Consider the following 16,800-nt stretch of genomic DNA (forward strand, 5'->3'; position numbering starts at 1 on the left):
TCTGCATGCCTGCTTCACTTATATTCAATGTGTCGTCATGCATTTGTGCATGCACGCTGTTAACGGTCATACCCGTCTTGCTAACTTAGCTAGCTCATCAACCAGTATTTTATTCGCTTTTTCTGCACGATAGCACTTATTAAAGCGTTGAAACTCATGGGGACCTCACTGTGTTACCTAGCCTCAATGCAGTGGGCAGCTGGGAGGGATGCAAACAGGCTCACATGAAACCCTTCATGAAGACAAGTAGCCTAGTGGTTAGAGTGTCATCGAGTCATCGAGCTAGCCCTTATTTGGCAGCAGGGTTGCATCGGTTTCCACTGGATTTGACAGTTTGTTAGGCTGGCTAGCTAGGTAGCTAATTCGCTAACGCGAACTGTTTATCACGTAGCAGCCTATGCTGACTAGCATCGCTAGCAACTAGCTAACATAGATAAAGTCTAGTCGTGGGTCCACAAAATCAAACAAATGGTACTGAACTGATGACAAAATCATGTTTAGAAATTGTAGTAGCTATTTATGTTTTTGTTGTTGTTGTTGCTTAATGACATTGCGAATATCATATTTTTTGTCATTTAACTACCGGTATGTATTTAATCCGGTTTCGGCATGAGAAAAGTATTAATCGCAAATTCACGAATGCGGAGCCACGCCCTAAAATAACATGTGACCACAAGGCGTTTGTGACGCATTTATGCGTTCCAATTTTGTCATAATTGTCTGTAGGTTCTAAATTGCTTATGAGCTTGGCTTCCCTTCAGAAAGTAGCTGATTCTTGTACTTTACAGCTGTATTTTCCTACAGTTACTAATAATACTAGCAACAAAACAGATTTCATTCCTTAAAATGATATTGCCAGATGGAAGAAAATAATAAGGTAGGCCTAAACTGTAATAAGATATACCTTAAAGACTGCTTGTGTTTAATCCTGAATCCAGTTGCCCCTCTTGTACTGGGATAAAACAATAGGCAAGCCATGAACCTTATGGAGGAGTACATGTGTTTTGTAGACACACCTGGGTTCTAGACTGGCTGAGGTAAACATTTTAGGAAAGCCTGGGTTTTTAATATCGAAGTCATTCTAAGGGGTAGGTTTGACAAAGCAAATGAGTGAGTGAGTCTTTGACATGAAGACAGTGGTTAGATTCTGCCATTGGGACTGCTCTGATGTTTCCATTCTCTCCTGGTTATGACCATAGAGCCTTGTCCCAGTCTCTAGACCTGCCTGTCTGTGTGATGGATGACCACCTGACCTCTGAAGCTGTCAATGAGATGGTATGTTGACCTTGTCATTTCAGTGATGCTATCATTGGCAATGTTGACGTACCACAACCATCTCTGTTGTGTTGCAGTTGTTTAATTGGCCCAACGTTGCCAATGCTCCTCCCCTCTTTAACAGTTAATAATTATTTCAGTATGATATTTGTTGTTAATTAAGTTTGATTATTTGCAATATAATTACATTTCTACCAGGAGCAGAGCAATTGTACCAGGAGCAGAGCAACCTCAGTGATGGAAACCACAGAAGAGGGAAAGCTCAACAATGTGGAACATCTGACACTTATGGACTTCCTTCAAAACCTAACTGAGAAGTATGTTCTGTTTTCTTTGGTACTATCACACCTTCAAGGAAATAGGATCAAATTAGAAACTGATCAATCTGAAAAAAATGTTCAGTGCTAGAAAAGTTGTCACATTGCAATTTTGCCAAAACAACTGACACAAAGCAAGTATAACTTCACGATCAGGCAAATAATTAAATAAAAACTATTCTGCCACGCATCCTGATATGACAACATTTATAACAATATTGTTTTCAGGCAATGGAGGGGGATTCGTGAGGGTATGTTTGACCCGGTAAGATCATGTTACTGACAATTTAATCAGATTACCATGAAAACTCTGCCTAATGTTTAACCTTGTTCATAAGCTTTTGAAAGACGCACTATGCAACATTTTAAAACACTTCTTCTGTTTCTGGAATACAGCTGACAAAACAACAGCTTGCCGGCTTGTGTCTGAGGATTGTCCAGTTTTTATCGGACAAGCTGATGCAGATCATCATCCCAGGTCTTTACGAACTACTGGGCATCCAAGATGCTGCCTCTTCTCCATTGTCACAGAGATCTCTCACAGCGTCACTCACCAGTCTGTTAGACGATAAGACTAACACCAAGTCCTGCGTGAGATTTACTGAGGCTGGTGTACCTAAGAGGCCAGGCAGTCAAAAGTCTTACAATAGCTTTCGCATCCCGACTCCCTACCCTTCCTCCAACTGTATGGAGCAGGAAGAGGAAGAAGAACAGGAATCACAACTTAAGTTCAAGGAGATTTACCTGACTAAGGGCAGTCTGGGCAGTGGAAGCTACCTGCCCAAGGGGGCCATGAGGTATGTTCTTAAAGGGAAATTTAACAACTTCGTATTCATCTCCAGCATCACCATATGTGAAAATTACACATTTCCATGCTTTGTAGTAAAAAAAATATAGAGGGACTTAACTGTTTCCAATAGTGCTGAGAAATTAGTGCTTTTTGAGGTTGGTTTGGTTTCGATTCAAATATTTAAAAAATAATCACGGTTTTGGATTTCAATACTTTTTTTAGACATTGAATGCACTATGGATTATGTGTGTTGAATGCTGTAACAACACATAATAAAACAATGAATAAAAGTCCCATGATGGTAGTGACTGTCCATTACTGTTTATGACTTATCAACCATAATTTACTTTCTCATATAAAATATTTATTTGATGACTTTATTATTTCATTCCAAGTCATCAACTCATCTCTATAGAGCTGCTGCTTATCCTGTCTGACAAAATCACTATTTTAGTAGTTCTTCTAAGTAAATAAGACCTACTTTTATGACCGCTGAACACCAACTGTCAATCACTTAGATCATGTATTTCCAGGTAGAGAATCCTCGCAACGCAACTGCTTTTTATCTCTCTCATGCATTCTCTCGTCTCTCCGTCTCAGTCAATGAGGTTTCCGTATCTGCTCCACACAGAGTGGACAAGCAAGTGGGCGTGCAATGGATTATGGGAATTAATTGCCATATTTTCTGTGCCAAACTATGTAGAATATTGGCCTGTTGGAAACTACAACTCCCTACTACATTGCATAGTTCGTGCTTGATCTGATTTATCTCTACAGAAACTGAGCATCGAGCTCACAGAAGAAGAAAAAAATTAACTATATGGAATTCAAATAATTGAGCCGACGTCGGTCAATTAGTTGTTTAAAAACCGAAAAATAACAAAAATGTTGGTTAAATGCTCAGCTTTAGATTCTAATGACATCATCAGTGTGCATGGTGTGATTTTAACCAATTATGAGTAGGCATTGCCTACTAATTGGTTGATGATGTCATAGAAAACACTTATCCTCCTCTTTCTTTTTTACTACAAAACATAGAAATGCCCGTTTTTCACATATGCTGATGTTGGGGTGGTGCTGGAGATGATGAATATGAAGTTGAAACATTTAGAAATTTCCCTTTAACATTTCTTCAAACTGCCTTGTATTTATGATTGTCCTTGAAGTTATTAGAAGTTACAGTATTTGAAGTTTATAGCAATTTGGATTTTTGTAGAGGATAGATGTTGCCAGGATAGATAGATATCTACACGCCAGTTTCAATACAAATGACTTATACAAAATACATTTTATTGGGCTTTAGAAATTAAGCAGTTAGGCTGACGTCACACTAAGGTTTTTTCTCAGAGAAACAGCAGCGTTTTCCTCATTGTTTTCAATGGTGCAGATGTATTTGACACACTGAATGTGCATCACAGCCTTACATATTATTTGTTTGACTTTGATGATTTCTGCGGGGTTTTTTCCCAAGGACTCTAACCTCTCTGTCTGATGTGCAGAAGAAAACAACCAACTCTGAGACGCTACAAGTCCTCTTAGGTGTCTCAGAGGACACCCTCGTCACCTGTGTGCAGGACAGCCTGCAAGGTTCTCTCTCCAAACTTGCATGCATGTCCAATTCTCCATCTGGAAGTGCAGGCTCTATGATGCTAACCCCTGCTGTAATGGCAGAGTTGGCTAAAGATGTCAAGTCGGCCTTATCAGTGGTCGTTAAGAGTGCCTCCGCAAGTCAAACCTCTCTAGTGACACCGGTAAGGGGAGACTCACAGACCAAGGTGACTGAGAGCATGGTGAGAGAGCTGGCTTTTAAACTTGAAAAAGTTGACCAAGAGAGCAAGAGTCTAACAGGGCAAGTCATGACCACCATCTCTGACACAATGGTGGCTTTTGTTGACGAGAACAAACAGAATTTGCTGGAAGATCTGAAGGACAAGATCACGTTTTTGGCATCGCATGTTGGCTTCATTGAGGATCTTGATGCCCTGATAAGGAAATACGAGAGCAGCTACAATATTAGTGAATCTGGTTCCTCCTGCACGCTCACATCTAAGAGCATCCAAAAACTCTCTAGCCGGGAGTTTCAAACATCAGCAATACAAGCAGTGAGTGGAGTTCTTGACAAAAAAGTCAGTAGTTTGAGCTTTCCTAGTTCAGTCATTCAGTCTGAGTTAACAGGTGCTGTATCAGGTCAAACATTGTATGGCATTGTAAAGACAGAGTCAATTCACCCAGTGGGCTCAGCAGCGTCAGTAGTTGTTAAGACTTTCGTGTCAGATATGAAGTCCTTGGCTGAATCTGAAGAGAGTCCCCAACAGAAGAGTGCCTGGTCTGCTGCTGTTCACATTTACCACAGCATCCAAAACAACTTGAAAGATTATTTCGACAAGCTTCAGAGATTTGCCCTAAAGAGCATTGTCACATCTGATGACAACATCACAAATGCTGAGTTCAAGGAGACAGTTCCACTTCCTTGCTTAGACATGAAATATAGGCCCAGTAAGAGTGAGCCTCAGTTGCCAGAGTCCACTGGTGAAGTTACTTTACAAAGAGGCCTAAGTGAGTGCTCAAAACTTCTTTGGGCAAAAACAGAGTCAGAAGAAAGCAAGCTCCTTCTGACAACTTGCACCAAAGAAGTCATCTCAGAGCTTCTGGTCTTGTACAACACTGAAATGTCAAAGGAGGACCCCCTGTACACTGTTGGAGAAAAAGGATCAGGCTTCTCTATTGAGAGAGAGAAATTTGTAGAGGGTGTTCTGGCTCAGCTTGGGGATATTGCCCATTCCAGGGCCTCATCACCAATAGTATGTGAGTTCCCCTGTCAAATTGAGGACAGCAGAAGTAAGGCCACAGCTTCTTTGACCAGTCTGTTAGATTGTATTAGAAAACTCTCAAGTGAGGAATTTAAGAGAAATGCCACTCAAGCAGTGAGTGAGTTCCTAGTTAAAAAGTCCACCAGTAGCTTAACTAGTGCACAGCCTGCTTATTCTGTAGCATCCAGGTCTTGTTCCATTCAAAACCAGAGAACCTTGTCAAAGGATATTTGTGCGGATTCTGCTGCCTTTGGCATCATTGACACATTTGTGGAAGACCTGCAGAGCTCGGCGCAACCTGCAGAAGTAGAGGAGAGAGAACCTGACCTCCAGGAAAATGCACAAAAGCGAAAGAACAGGATCTGGTCTGCTACTACTAGTTTATATAAAAATATTAAGAAGACATTAAAGGGCTTCACCATTCACCGGCGGAGGTCAGACGTACAGAGAAGAATGTCTAGCCATACACCCACAGAGGACTCTGGACATCTTGTGACTAAGGAGTACCTTGGTTTGGCAAGCCAGAACTTGACGCAAGCTAGTAAGAGTGTGCCTCACTTGCCCAGTTTGAACCAGGAAGTGACTCTACACATGGGTGTCAGCGAGAGTTCAAAACTTCTCTGGACTGAAACAGACGAGGGTCTAATGAACAATAGTACCAAACAGGTCATTTCAACAATCTTGACCTCATGCGAGGATCAGACATCAAATGCACCTTGCTTCTCCACAGTAGGAAAGAAAATATCTGATATGTCCCTTGAGGTCAACATATTGGTAGGTGGTGTTCTGTCTCAGCTGAAGGACATCTCCTTGTCAAGGTCCCCAACACCATGTGAAGACATGTTTGAACGTCTCCAAGGTTCTCCTGAGCGAACCTCTCCAGTAAGTCTAGATTGCAGCACGGCTGCCTCCAAAGGCATTGCATCTTCCCACAGTCTTTCAACAAAGAGCCTCCAAAAACGTTCTAGTCATGAGTTCCAAACCAAAGCTGAGAAAGGAGTGAGTGAAGTCCTCTCTAGATCATTTAACGTTGTGGAGGAAGGTACAACAGATAAGTACCTCCAGTCTGTATCTACATCCACCACATCTACTGATATTATACAAACCATAGTGAAAGATCTGCAGGAGCTCACCCAGACCACCCAATCATCTGACATGGTATCTGGAACCTCCCTGCTCACCACTGGACAGGTTTCTGAGAAAAGGATCTGGTCTGTTGCTCGTAACATCTACTACAGTCTGCAAAGTAAGATTACGGAGTTTCTCAGAAAAGATCTTCAAATGTCAGACACAACACTTGGTTCAATCCCAATATTTACATATCAAAGCAGTCCTGCTTCACAAAGAGCAAGTCTCTGCCATCTTGAGGTCAACCAGAGCAGTGTTAGACCTGGTGGAAACGATGCCTGTGTGGACATTCCGCACAAATTACTACCTAAAACCACTAAGCTCTCAGGATCCATGCTGGAGGATATTGGCACGATCCGTTGTAGGAGTGCTGACAGCCAAAATACAAGAAATACCTCTTCTTCACGCTCCTCCATCTCTCTAACACCTACTTCAAAATCAAAGCAGTCAGAATGGGACTTCACCTTGCCCGGTACTCCCATCCCCACTGAATTATCTGCTCAGAGTGACTTCCCCATTGTAAGAAACATGATCATTCAGGACTTGTTTCACACAGAGAACTTACTTCCCCCATCCTTTGTGGACAAAGTCAGGCAAGCTGCTGGGGTGGTAGTGGATGAAATGGTGGAAAGTGTTGAGAACACACAGGAAGATGGACAGGGTGCTTTTCATCCTGACAACCTCCGATCTGCTGTTAGGAAATTGAGAAAAATAATTTCCACTGGGACCATCCACATGTTCAGTCATGAATTTGTGGATAAAGTGATAGCCCTTCAGGACAGCCACAGCACTCCACAGGTCTTAACATTGGCAGCAGCCAGAAGTGCTTCAGACTCCATTCTTTCAAGGCTGAAATGGGGAAAGGAACAATGTGCCATATCCAGGAAGCTCTCCTCTCAGCTTCTCCAGATATTTGCTGAAGAGACAGTGAAGGGCTTCCTAAAACAGTGGTTAGATGAGTATGAAAATATCAACATTGATGTTTCAGTCCAGAATGAACCAAGCACCTCTACTTGCATGGTCTTTCCTATCCAGCTCAATCAGAGCAAGCCAGAGGATAGTGACACAATGAATCAGCTCACGAAGGTCATGGTCAACAAAATGATGGATGCCTTATCAGTTGGCTCAAGTCATCAAATGATCACCAAAGCCAATGCCAAATGTTCTTTTGAGTCCGGTACCAGCATGGCCACCAGTGACATTGTAGAAGGGATGTTGGATTTGGTAAGGGATAGCACCAGCAGTACTGGAGAGCAGATCCCCATCTTCAAGTCCAAGAAAAGCAAGAAAACCATGTTCAGCAAGATATGCTTTAACATAAAGGTATAAGTACAGATTTTTCATGAATAACACTGCTTTTGAATGTATGAGATATTATTTGTTTATATAATTCAGTATTTTAGCATTGTATTGCCTTTTTCCAGTTGATATACTGTACTTTAAGATATATAACAGTTTGTTTTAATGTGCCTTTTCCCACCAAACAGGGTTCCAAGAAAGTTAGAAAGAACCACTGTCCTCAAAAGTCTATGGAGTACCAGCCTCAGAACACTTCCCCTACTGTGTACTTTACAGGTAAGCCCTGCTGCTGCTCATTCAAGACTAAGATATTATTACTTTAGCGTTCAACTAATTCATTTGGAAAGACATTGCACTCTGCTCTGAATTGTTACCCATGACATACTGGATGGTCTTTCTTTGCAGAGTCGAGGACAAATTCTCATGGCTCCTTTGCTCCAGAGGGAAATGACATCGCATATTCCTTCCCACCTGAAGAGAAGACTCGCAAACCCTCCCTTTTCACCAGAATGTATAGAGCCATCACTAGAAGCTTCTCCAACCCAAGATAATTTTCCTCATTAAATGAGATTGCATTCATTTGTTGTCATATGTTGACTGTTTTGCTAGCACAGACTGTAATATGTTCTGCGATTCATCCACATGCATTGAGGAGTATACCACCTCAGTCACAGGCTACATCAATAAGTGGATCGACAACGTCGTGCCCACAGTGACCGTATGTACATATCCCCGACAGAAGCCATGGATTACAGGCAACATCCACACCGCGCTAAAGGCTAGAGCTGCTTCTTTCAAGGAGCGGGACACTAATCTAGACACTTATATGAAATCCTGCTATGCCCTCAGACTAACCATCAAATAGGCAAAGTGGTTGGTTAGGTCAGGGTGTGACTAGGGTGGGCAATCTAGGTGATCTACAGTGCCTTGCGAAAGTATTCGGCCCCCTTGAACTTTGCGACATTTTGCCACATTTCAGGCTTCAAACATAAAGATATAAAACTATTTTTATTTTTTATGTGAAGAATCAACAAGTGGGACACAATCGTGAAGTGGAACGACATTTATTGGATATTTCAAACTTTTTTAACAAATCAAAAACTGAAAAATTGAGCGTGCAAAATTATTCAGCCCCCTTAAGTTAATACTTTGTAGCGCCACCTTTTGCTGCGATTACAGCTGATTGATCTACTGCACAAGGAAGGCCATACCCAGGTCAATGGTGTAGTCGTGCAGCCGGTTGCAGTCGTAGAGTTGCAGGCCGGTGGGAGAGCTCAGTCTGAAGGAGCTGACGGGAAGCCCACACTGCTGGGACACCAGGGTCATGAGCCTGGCCACAGACGTACTCAGGAGAAACACAGTGCCCAAGACTGAGAGGGTCTCCCCCCGTCACGGCACTGAGTCAACATGGGCCAGCAACCCTGGGGAACGCTTTCAAACACCTTGTAGAGTCCATGCCCCAACGAATTGAGGCTGTTCTGATGGCAAAAGGCGGGGTGCAACTCAATATTAGGAAGGTGTTTCTAATGTTTGGTACACTCAGTATATATAAGTTAGGAGTCATATAATTACAGGGGTAAGATGAAGTGGCTCCTTTGCACTGATCTCAGGTCTGGTTTGTGTTTTTACTGCTAATGGTAAAGGTTAGGATTTGGTGAGAGTAAACTGATCCTAGATCTGTGCCCAAGGGCAATTTCTATCCAGAGACAAATCAAAGGTCCATGCTATTTAAACTTATAATCTACCACCATCTCGTGGCACAAATTTGTAACAACATTTTCTAATTCATGTGCTGTACTGAGTTTTGTTCTATCACATTGAACACTAATCTGGGTGCAGATTAAATTGAACACTAATCTGGGTGAAAATTAAATTGAAAACTAATCTGGGTGCAGATTAAATTGAACACTAATCTGGGTGAAAATTAAATTGAACACTAATCTGGGTGCAGATTAAATTGTTAACAGAAATATTATGAATATGTATTTCAATGAACCCAAAGGGCCTCTTCTTCTCCTACTATACAGCCTGCTGTGCTCTACTGTACTCTACTGTACTCTGCTGTACTCTGTCTGCTGTACTCTGCTGTGCTCTACTGTAGTCTGCTGTACTCTGCTGTGCTCTACTGTACTATATACCACTGGGTATACAGACTCTTCAGATACTGTTAGCGAACACCAGACTGAGGTCGAGGCGATTACATGGGGAAAAGGTTTATGACTGTAAGGGTGTTTGGTACAAAGGCAACACTACATCGGGCCACATTTCAGCTCTATCCCAGGTCAACCATACAATACTATAGATTTCCACTCTAGTCAACCAGCAAGAAGGAGAGACAGACAGAAGGTCTGGCTTTGACTATGTCAATAATGGGATGTGTAAGTAAGGAGCAAGGAACACAGATAAACATTATTCTGATGGTTACATTTGTACTTAGATACATAACCACTCTCCTCTGTTAGCAAATCTTCCACAGAACTTAGTGGAACAGAGTGAGTTCTGTCCCTGTCTGGCTCTGGACATGTACCCAGGGACCTCTGTACAACAACACTTCACACTCACGAAGCAGTGTTCTTACTAACCAACCACTCTACCATAACCATGGTCTTGGTTGAGCAAGGGCAATATTACTTTAAGTCTCAAGCAGGGTGACCTCAACATTCTATATATCACCATACTATATACCACCACACTATACAGTGGGGCAAAAAAGTATTTAGTCAGCCACCAATTGTGCAAGTTCTCCCACTTAAAAAGATGAGAGAGGCCTGTAACAGACAAAATGACAAAAAAAATCCAGAAAAATCACATTGTAGGATTTTGAATGAATTTATTTGCAAATTATGGTGGAAAATAAGTATTTGGTCACCTACAAACAAGCAAGATTTCTGTCTCTCACAGACCTGTAACTTCTTCTTTAAGAGGCTCCTCTGTCCTCCACTCGTTACCTGTATTAATGGCATCTGTTTGAATTAACTAAATCACCTAATCATACTATATAATCATACTATATAACCATACTGTATAATCATACTATATAACCATACTATATCTTACCACACTCTATATCACCATAATATATATATAATCATACTATACAACCATACTATTTAACCATACTATATAACCATACTATATATCACCATGCTATATACAGTGCCTTGCGAAAGTATTCGGCCCCCTTGAACTTTGCTACCTTTTGCCACATTTCAGGCTTCAAACATAAAGATATAAAACTGTATTTTTTTGTGAAGAATCAACAACAAGTGGGACACAATCATGAAGTGGAACGACATTTATTGGATATTTCAAACTTTTTTAACAAATCAAAAACTGAAAAATTGGGCGTGCAAAATTATTCAGCCCCCTTAAGTTAATACTTTGTAGCGCCACCTTTTGCTGCGATTACAGCTGTAAGTCGCTTGGGGTATGTCTCTATCAGTTTTGCACATCGAGAGACAGACATTTTTTCCCATTCCTCCTTGCAAAACAGCTCGAGCTCAGTGAGGTTGGATGGAGAGCATTTGTGAACAGCAGTTTTCAGTTCTTTCCACAGATTCTCGATTGGATTCAGGTCTGGACTTTGACTTGGCCATTCTAACACCTGGATATGTTTATTTTTGAACCATTCCATTGTAGATTTTGCTTTATGTTTTGGATCATTGTCTTGTTGGAAGACAAATCTCCGTCCCAGTCTCAGGTCTTTTGCAGACTTCATCAGGTTTTCTTCCAGAATGGTCCTGTATTTGGCTCCATCCATCTTCCCATCAATTTTAACCATCTTCCCTGTCCCTGCTGAAGAAAAGCAGGCCCAAACCATGATGCTGCCACCACCATGTTTGACAGTGGGGATGGTGTGTTACTTTTACGCCAAACATAATGTTTTGCATTGTTGCCAAAAAGTTCAATTTTGGTTTCATCTGACCAGAGCACCTTCTTCCACGTTTGGTGTTTTATGGATATCTTTAAGAAATGGCTTTCTTCTTGCCACTCTTCCATAAAGGCCAGATTTGTGCAATATACGACTGATTGTTGTCCTATGGACAGAGTCTCCCACCTCAGCTGTAGATCTCTGCAGTTCATCCAGAGTGATCATGGGCCTCTTGGCTGCATCTCTGATCAGTCTTCTCCTTGTATGAGCTGAAAGTTTAGAGGGACGGCCAGGTCTTGGTAGATTTGCAGTGGTCTGATACTCCTTCCATTTCAATATTATCGCTTGCACAGTGCTCCTTGGGATGTTTAAAGCTTATGAAATCTTTTCGTATCCAAATCCAGGCTTTAAACTTCTTCACAACAGTATCTCGGACCGGCCTGGTGTGTTCCTTGTTCTTCATGATGCTCTCTGCGCTTTTAATGGACCTCTGAGACTATCACAGTGCAGGTGCATTTATACGGAGACTTGATTACACACAGGTGGATTGTATTTATCATCATTAGTCATTTAGGTCAACATTGGATCATTCAGAGATCCTCACTGAACTTCTGGAGAGAGTTTGCTGCACTGAAAGTAAAGGGGCTGAATAATTTTGCATGCCCAATTTTTCAGTTTTTGATTTGTTAAAAAAGTTTGAAATATCCAATAAATGTCGTTCCACTTCATGATTGTGTCCCACTTGTTGTTGATTCTTAACAAAAAAATAGTTTTATATCTTTATGTTAGAAGCTTGAAATGTGGCAAAAGGTCGCAAAGTTCAAGGGGGCCGAATACTTTCGCAAGGCACTGTATTTCTTTGTTTGGAGTGGTATGGTTCCCAATCAGAGGCAGTTATCTATTGTTGTCTCTGATTGGGGATCATACTTATGAACATTATTCTTGTTTATATTTTGGCAACACCACATCTGCCACACTGATCCTCAACATGGGGGCCCCTCAGGGGATAGTCCCCTCCTGCATGGCCAGCACGACTCCAACACCATCATTCAGTTTGCTGACGACACAACAGGGGTGGGCCTGATCACCGACAATGATGAGACAGCCTATAGGGAGGAGGTCAGAGACCTGGCAGTGTGGTGCCAGGACAACAACCTCTCCCTCAACATGAGCAAAACAAAGGAGATGATCGTGGACTACAGGAAAAGGAGGGCAGAACACTCCCCCATTCACATCAACAGGGCTGTAGTGGAGCGGATTGAGAATTAAGTTCCTTGGTGTCCACATCATATTCTCCCTGCTGCCATTCAGATTGGAGCTTGTGACTGTATCTAAATTAATTTACCCCCTGTTTTTTGCATAAATATGTCTGTCATCAGCATTTATTTGATGTTGGTAGACTGTAGCATTTGTATGTATTTCTCTGTATCATGATGCCTTGACATTGGTTATTAATATTAAAGTGATGTACAGACTGAGTTTGTACTCTATTTTTAAGCCACAAAAATCTAAATATCCTTGAACATAACTTAATTTTCAAGTTGAAAGAGTGCGCCAAGAATAAATTGTGGGTGAATAAATATTCCGTTTTTAATCAAACTTTTGTAATGCTGTAAACCCTTTCCATCAATTGTCACTCCAGGTATTCTGAACATTGTCTTTTCTATTATGAATGGGATATTTTTCATACCAGTTTGACTGCTCAGACAAGTGTAATAAACTATCATTACGAACGTGAACGTTGACTAACAAAAGTTTACGTTATACACCTTCAATACTTGTTACCTACATTAAGCCAAGATGGATCTTGAACTTCGATACCATTACATGAAGGGTCAATGGTGAAAACCCTGCAAGCCAGTGATATAGAGACATTAGAAAAGGTTTGTTTTCAGTGGTGCAAAGTACTTAAGTAAAAATGATTTAAATCGTTTTGGGGGTATCTGTACTTTAACTATTTATATTTTTGACAACTTCAGTACATTCATAAAGGACAGAAATGTACTTTTGACTCCATCCACTTTCCCTGATACCCAAAAGTACATTTTGAATGCTTTGTATGACAGGAAAATGGTCCAATTCACACATTTATCAAGAGAACATCCCCTACCCCTGATCTGGCAGACTCAATAAACACAAATGCTTAGTTTATAAATTATGTCTAAGTGTTGGAGTGTGCCCCTGGCTATTCTTACATTCAAAAAAAGCAATACAATTGTGTTGTCTGCTTTGCTTAATTTTTAAAATTATTTTTACTTTTGATACTTGAGAATATTTCAAACCAAATACTTCCCAAGTAGTATTTTACTGGGCAACTTTCACATTTACTTGAGTCATACTGTTTACAACTGACTGATTGAGGACTTTTTCCACCACTGTTTGTTTTGGACATTTATTTTTTATCAAATGTATTTGACAGGGACAATCTACTGTATTTCTGTAAATGTGCCAGATTTAGCCAGCTGGCTTTGTGATGTAACAAAGGTAGCTGATGATGTAATGAAAACAGACAGTTAAATATGTGTGTGTAGAACTGTTGCACATTTGCTCTGGAAATGAGGACCAAACCTACTCGTCAAAAGGAGTGAATTGCACCTCCAATTGAAGTCAATAATAAGGTATGGACTCATGCCAATACAGTCATTATTTATATAGCTCTGTTGCTTGCAGTATTTTGAAGGAGATAAGCAAGGGAAAATGATGCTTTGGTTAATATTTCTCACGTGAAAGGAAACATGACCATGCTAACTGAAAAATGGATACATGTACCTACATCTTCTGAAGCTGTGTTGGGCCTACTTGATAATTAAAAAAAAGTCACATAGACGATGTCCATAAATTAGACAACAATACTGAACAGTTGTAGCCCGTTGGTAGTGGTAGGCTTCTGGCTGTGATCTCTGACCACTGTAACAGTGAATAGTGTCGCGGTGTATAGGCTTGTTTACTAGGCTAACCAGTGCATTGGGGTGGGCTATGTGCAGCATGGGCATACAGGAAACCACTCTAGCCACTTAACTCACCTTGGCCACGAGCTCTATAGTTTACAGCTATTGCATCACCTACAAAGCATCAACTGAATGTTGAATGTCAGGTATTTTAATTGTCTGTATTGTCTACTTGTTAAATGTTTGTAAAGTCTTCATTTGTAATTGTTTGTAATGTCTTATCAATTGGTGTTGGACCACAGGAAGATTAGCTAACGTTATAGCGTTAGCTAATGGGGACTCTAGTAAAGATTCACAAGACTGTTCACAGATTCACATTGATCACAGAATCGGATTGATAATCTTAATTCGAAGTTTGAGTTTTTTACTGGACAACCAACACTTGACAGATGGGCTAATCCATAGAAAGAAAATGTGATCTTGGATCTTGAACTCCCCTAGCTACATTTTGACTTAATGTTCAATATTACTAGTCACTCTGTCCTTACGAACAGTAAATCATTGGGTCTGACTCTTTTGATTTAATGCAATTTCATCGTCGATAGTGAAACAACCGCCACATAATCGTCAACTCCCCCCTACAAAACATGCATTTATTTGTGGTTTATCCTCTAGCTATTTGGTATTAGGTGTGATCCTGACTTGGAATGGCCACGAAGTTACACATTGTTTTAGGAAACATGAATTTATTTGTGGTTTATCCTCTTTAGCTATTTGGTATTAGGTGTGATCCTGACTTGGAATGGCCACGAAGTTACACATTGTTTTAGGTCCAGTTAGTTTGGAAGTTGTGGTAAATGGGGGAGTGTGAGCGCGTGTCATGAGATGCTGCAGGTGTTGATATGGGGATGGATAGGCTACCACTGCCTTTAATTACTACGCTCTGCCTGCACCTACCTCAACTGGTACTCTGCTGCCTCGCTGTGGTGAGAGCACTAACACACTGAACATGATGGACAAGGATGCTCCATATAGCCATCCATCACTGTCCAGGCACAGCCTGGGTGTATGTAATACAATATGACCAGATATGGTTTGATATCTCTTCTGAAACTGGGGTGGGGTTATTGAGTTCAGGGTTGTGTAATGGTTGCTTCCATGTCAGTCCTCAAAGATGAAATTGCATAGAATCGAATGAATCACATCCAATGATTTCCTGTTTTGGACATTGTTTTGAAAATGATGCTCCATAGCTGCCATACCTTTGATGTAATAAACTGTTACAGAATTCCCCTTCCTTATTATAAACTCTGATTAAAATCTAATCAAATCAAATCAAATTTTATTTGTCACATACACATGGTTAGCAGATGTTAATGCGAGTGTAGCGAAATGCTTGTGCTTCTAGTTCCGACAATGCAGTAATAACCAACAAGTAATCTAACTAACAATTCCAAAACTACTGTCTTATACACAGTGTAAGGGGATAAAGAATATGTACATAAAGATATATGAATGAGTGATGGTACAGAGCAGCATAGGCAAGATACAGTAGATGGTATCGAGTACAGTATATACATATGAGATGAGTATGTAAACAAAGTGGCATAGTTAAAGTGGCTAGTGATACATGTATTACATAAGGATGCAGTAGATGATATAGAGTACAGTATATACGTATACATATGAGATGAATAATGTAGGGTATGTAAACATTATATTAGGTAGCATTGTTTAAAGTGGCTAGTGATATATTGTACATCATTTCCCATCAATTCCCATTATTAAAGTGGCTGGAGTTGAGTCAGTGTGTTGGCAGCAGCCACTCAATGTTAGTGGTGGCTGTTTAACAGTCTGATGGCCTTGAGATAGAAGCTGTTTTTCAGTCACTCGGTTCCTGCTTTGATGCACCTGTACTGACCTCGCCTTCTGGATGATAGCGGGGTGAACAGGCAGTGGCTCGGGTGGTTGTTGTCCTTGATGATCTTTATGGCCTTCCTGTAACATCGGGTGGTGTAGCTGTCCTGGAAAAACTACGACTATAACTAAAACTATGGAGTTCATTGGCCTACAACACGTGTGTGTATTTGCCCTTAAAATGATATTGCTAGATGGAAGAAAATAATAAGATAGGCCTAAACTGTAATAAGATGTACTTGAAAGATACTATAAATAGCAGGAGACATACCTGGGTTCTAGACTGGTATTTAGGGCAAGCATTTTAGGAATATACATATGGTTAGTGTCAACTTCTACTTACACGTTAAAGCTCAGCCATGTTGCTACATGTTTACTCATTGACTTCAAGTAGAGCATTGTTTGTGAATCTGAATAAAAGCCTAATAAAAGTGTATTGCCCCCAGCTTGGGCAGCACTGCTACACTGCTTTTTTGGGCTAAAGGTGTTTGTGACACGTGCATGT

At 40.8% G+C, this 16,800-nt stretch overlaps 2 protein-coding genes across 5 annotated transcripts in view; one reads left to right on the plus strand and one right to left on the minus strand.

Moving 5' to 3' along the window:
* Positions 1–16,800, minus strand: part of LOC110515168 (protein ANKUB1-like) — a 41,374-nt gene that overhangs the window by 10,894 nt on the left and 13,680 nt on the right. The gene's annotated exons all lie outside the window — the stretch shown is intronic.
* LOC118936861 lies at positions 670–8,198 on the plus strand. Of its 4 annotated transcripts, XM_036934475.1 has the most exons (8): positions 670–877; positions 1,200–1,275; positions 1,474–1,592; positions 1,821–1,857; positions 1,989–2,389; positions 3,854–7,643; positions 7,808–7,895; positions 8,025–8,194. In XM_036934475.1, the coding sequence occupies exons 2-8, from the start codon at positions 1,237–1,239 to the stop codon at positions 8,168–8,170; spliced, it is 4,620 nt and encodes a 1,539-aa protein (XP_036790370.1). In that variant the 5' UTR covers positions 670–877; positions 1,200–1,236; the 3' UTR covers positions 8,171–8,194. The 4 variants fall into 4 exon arrangements, with proteins under 4 accessions (XP_036790370.1, XP_036790299.1, XP_036790453.1 ...); XM_036934404.1 differs by having other exon boundaries at positions 670–1,275; positions 8,025–8,198; XM_036934558.1 differs by lacking the exons at positions 670–877; positions 1,200–1,275; positions 1,474–1,592 and having other exon boundaries at positions 1,989–2,070.

This window comes from Oncorhynchus mykiss, chromosome 1 (genome assembly GCF_013265735.2).
Source record: "Oncorhynchus mykiss isolate Arlee chromosome 1, USDA_OmykA_1.1, whole genome shotgun sequence".
Lineage (NCBI taxonomy): Eukaryota > Metazoa > Chordata > Actinopteri > Salmoniformes > Salmonidae > Oncorhynchus > Oncorhynchus mykiss.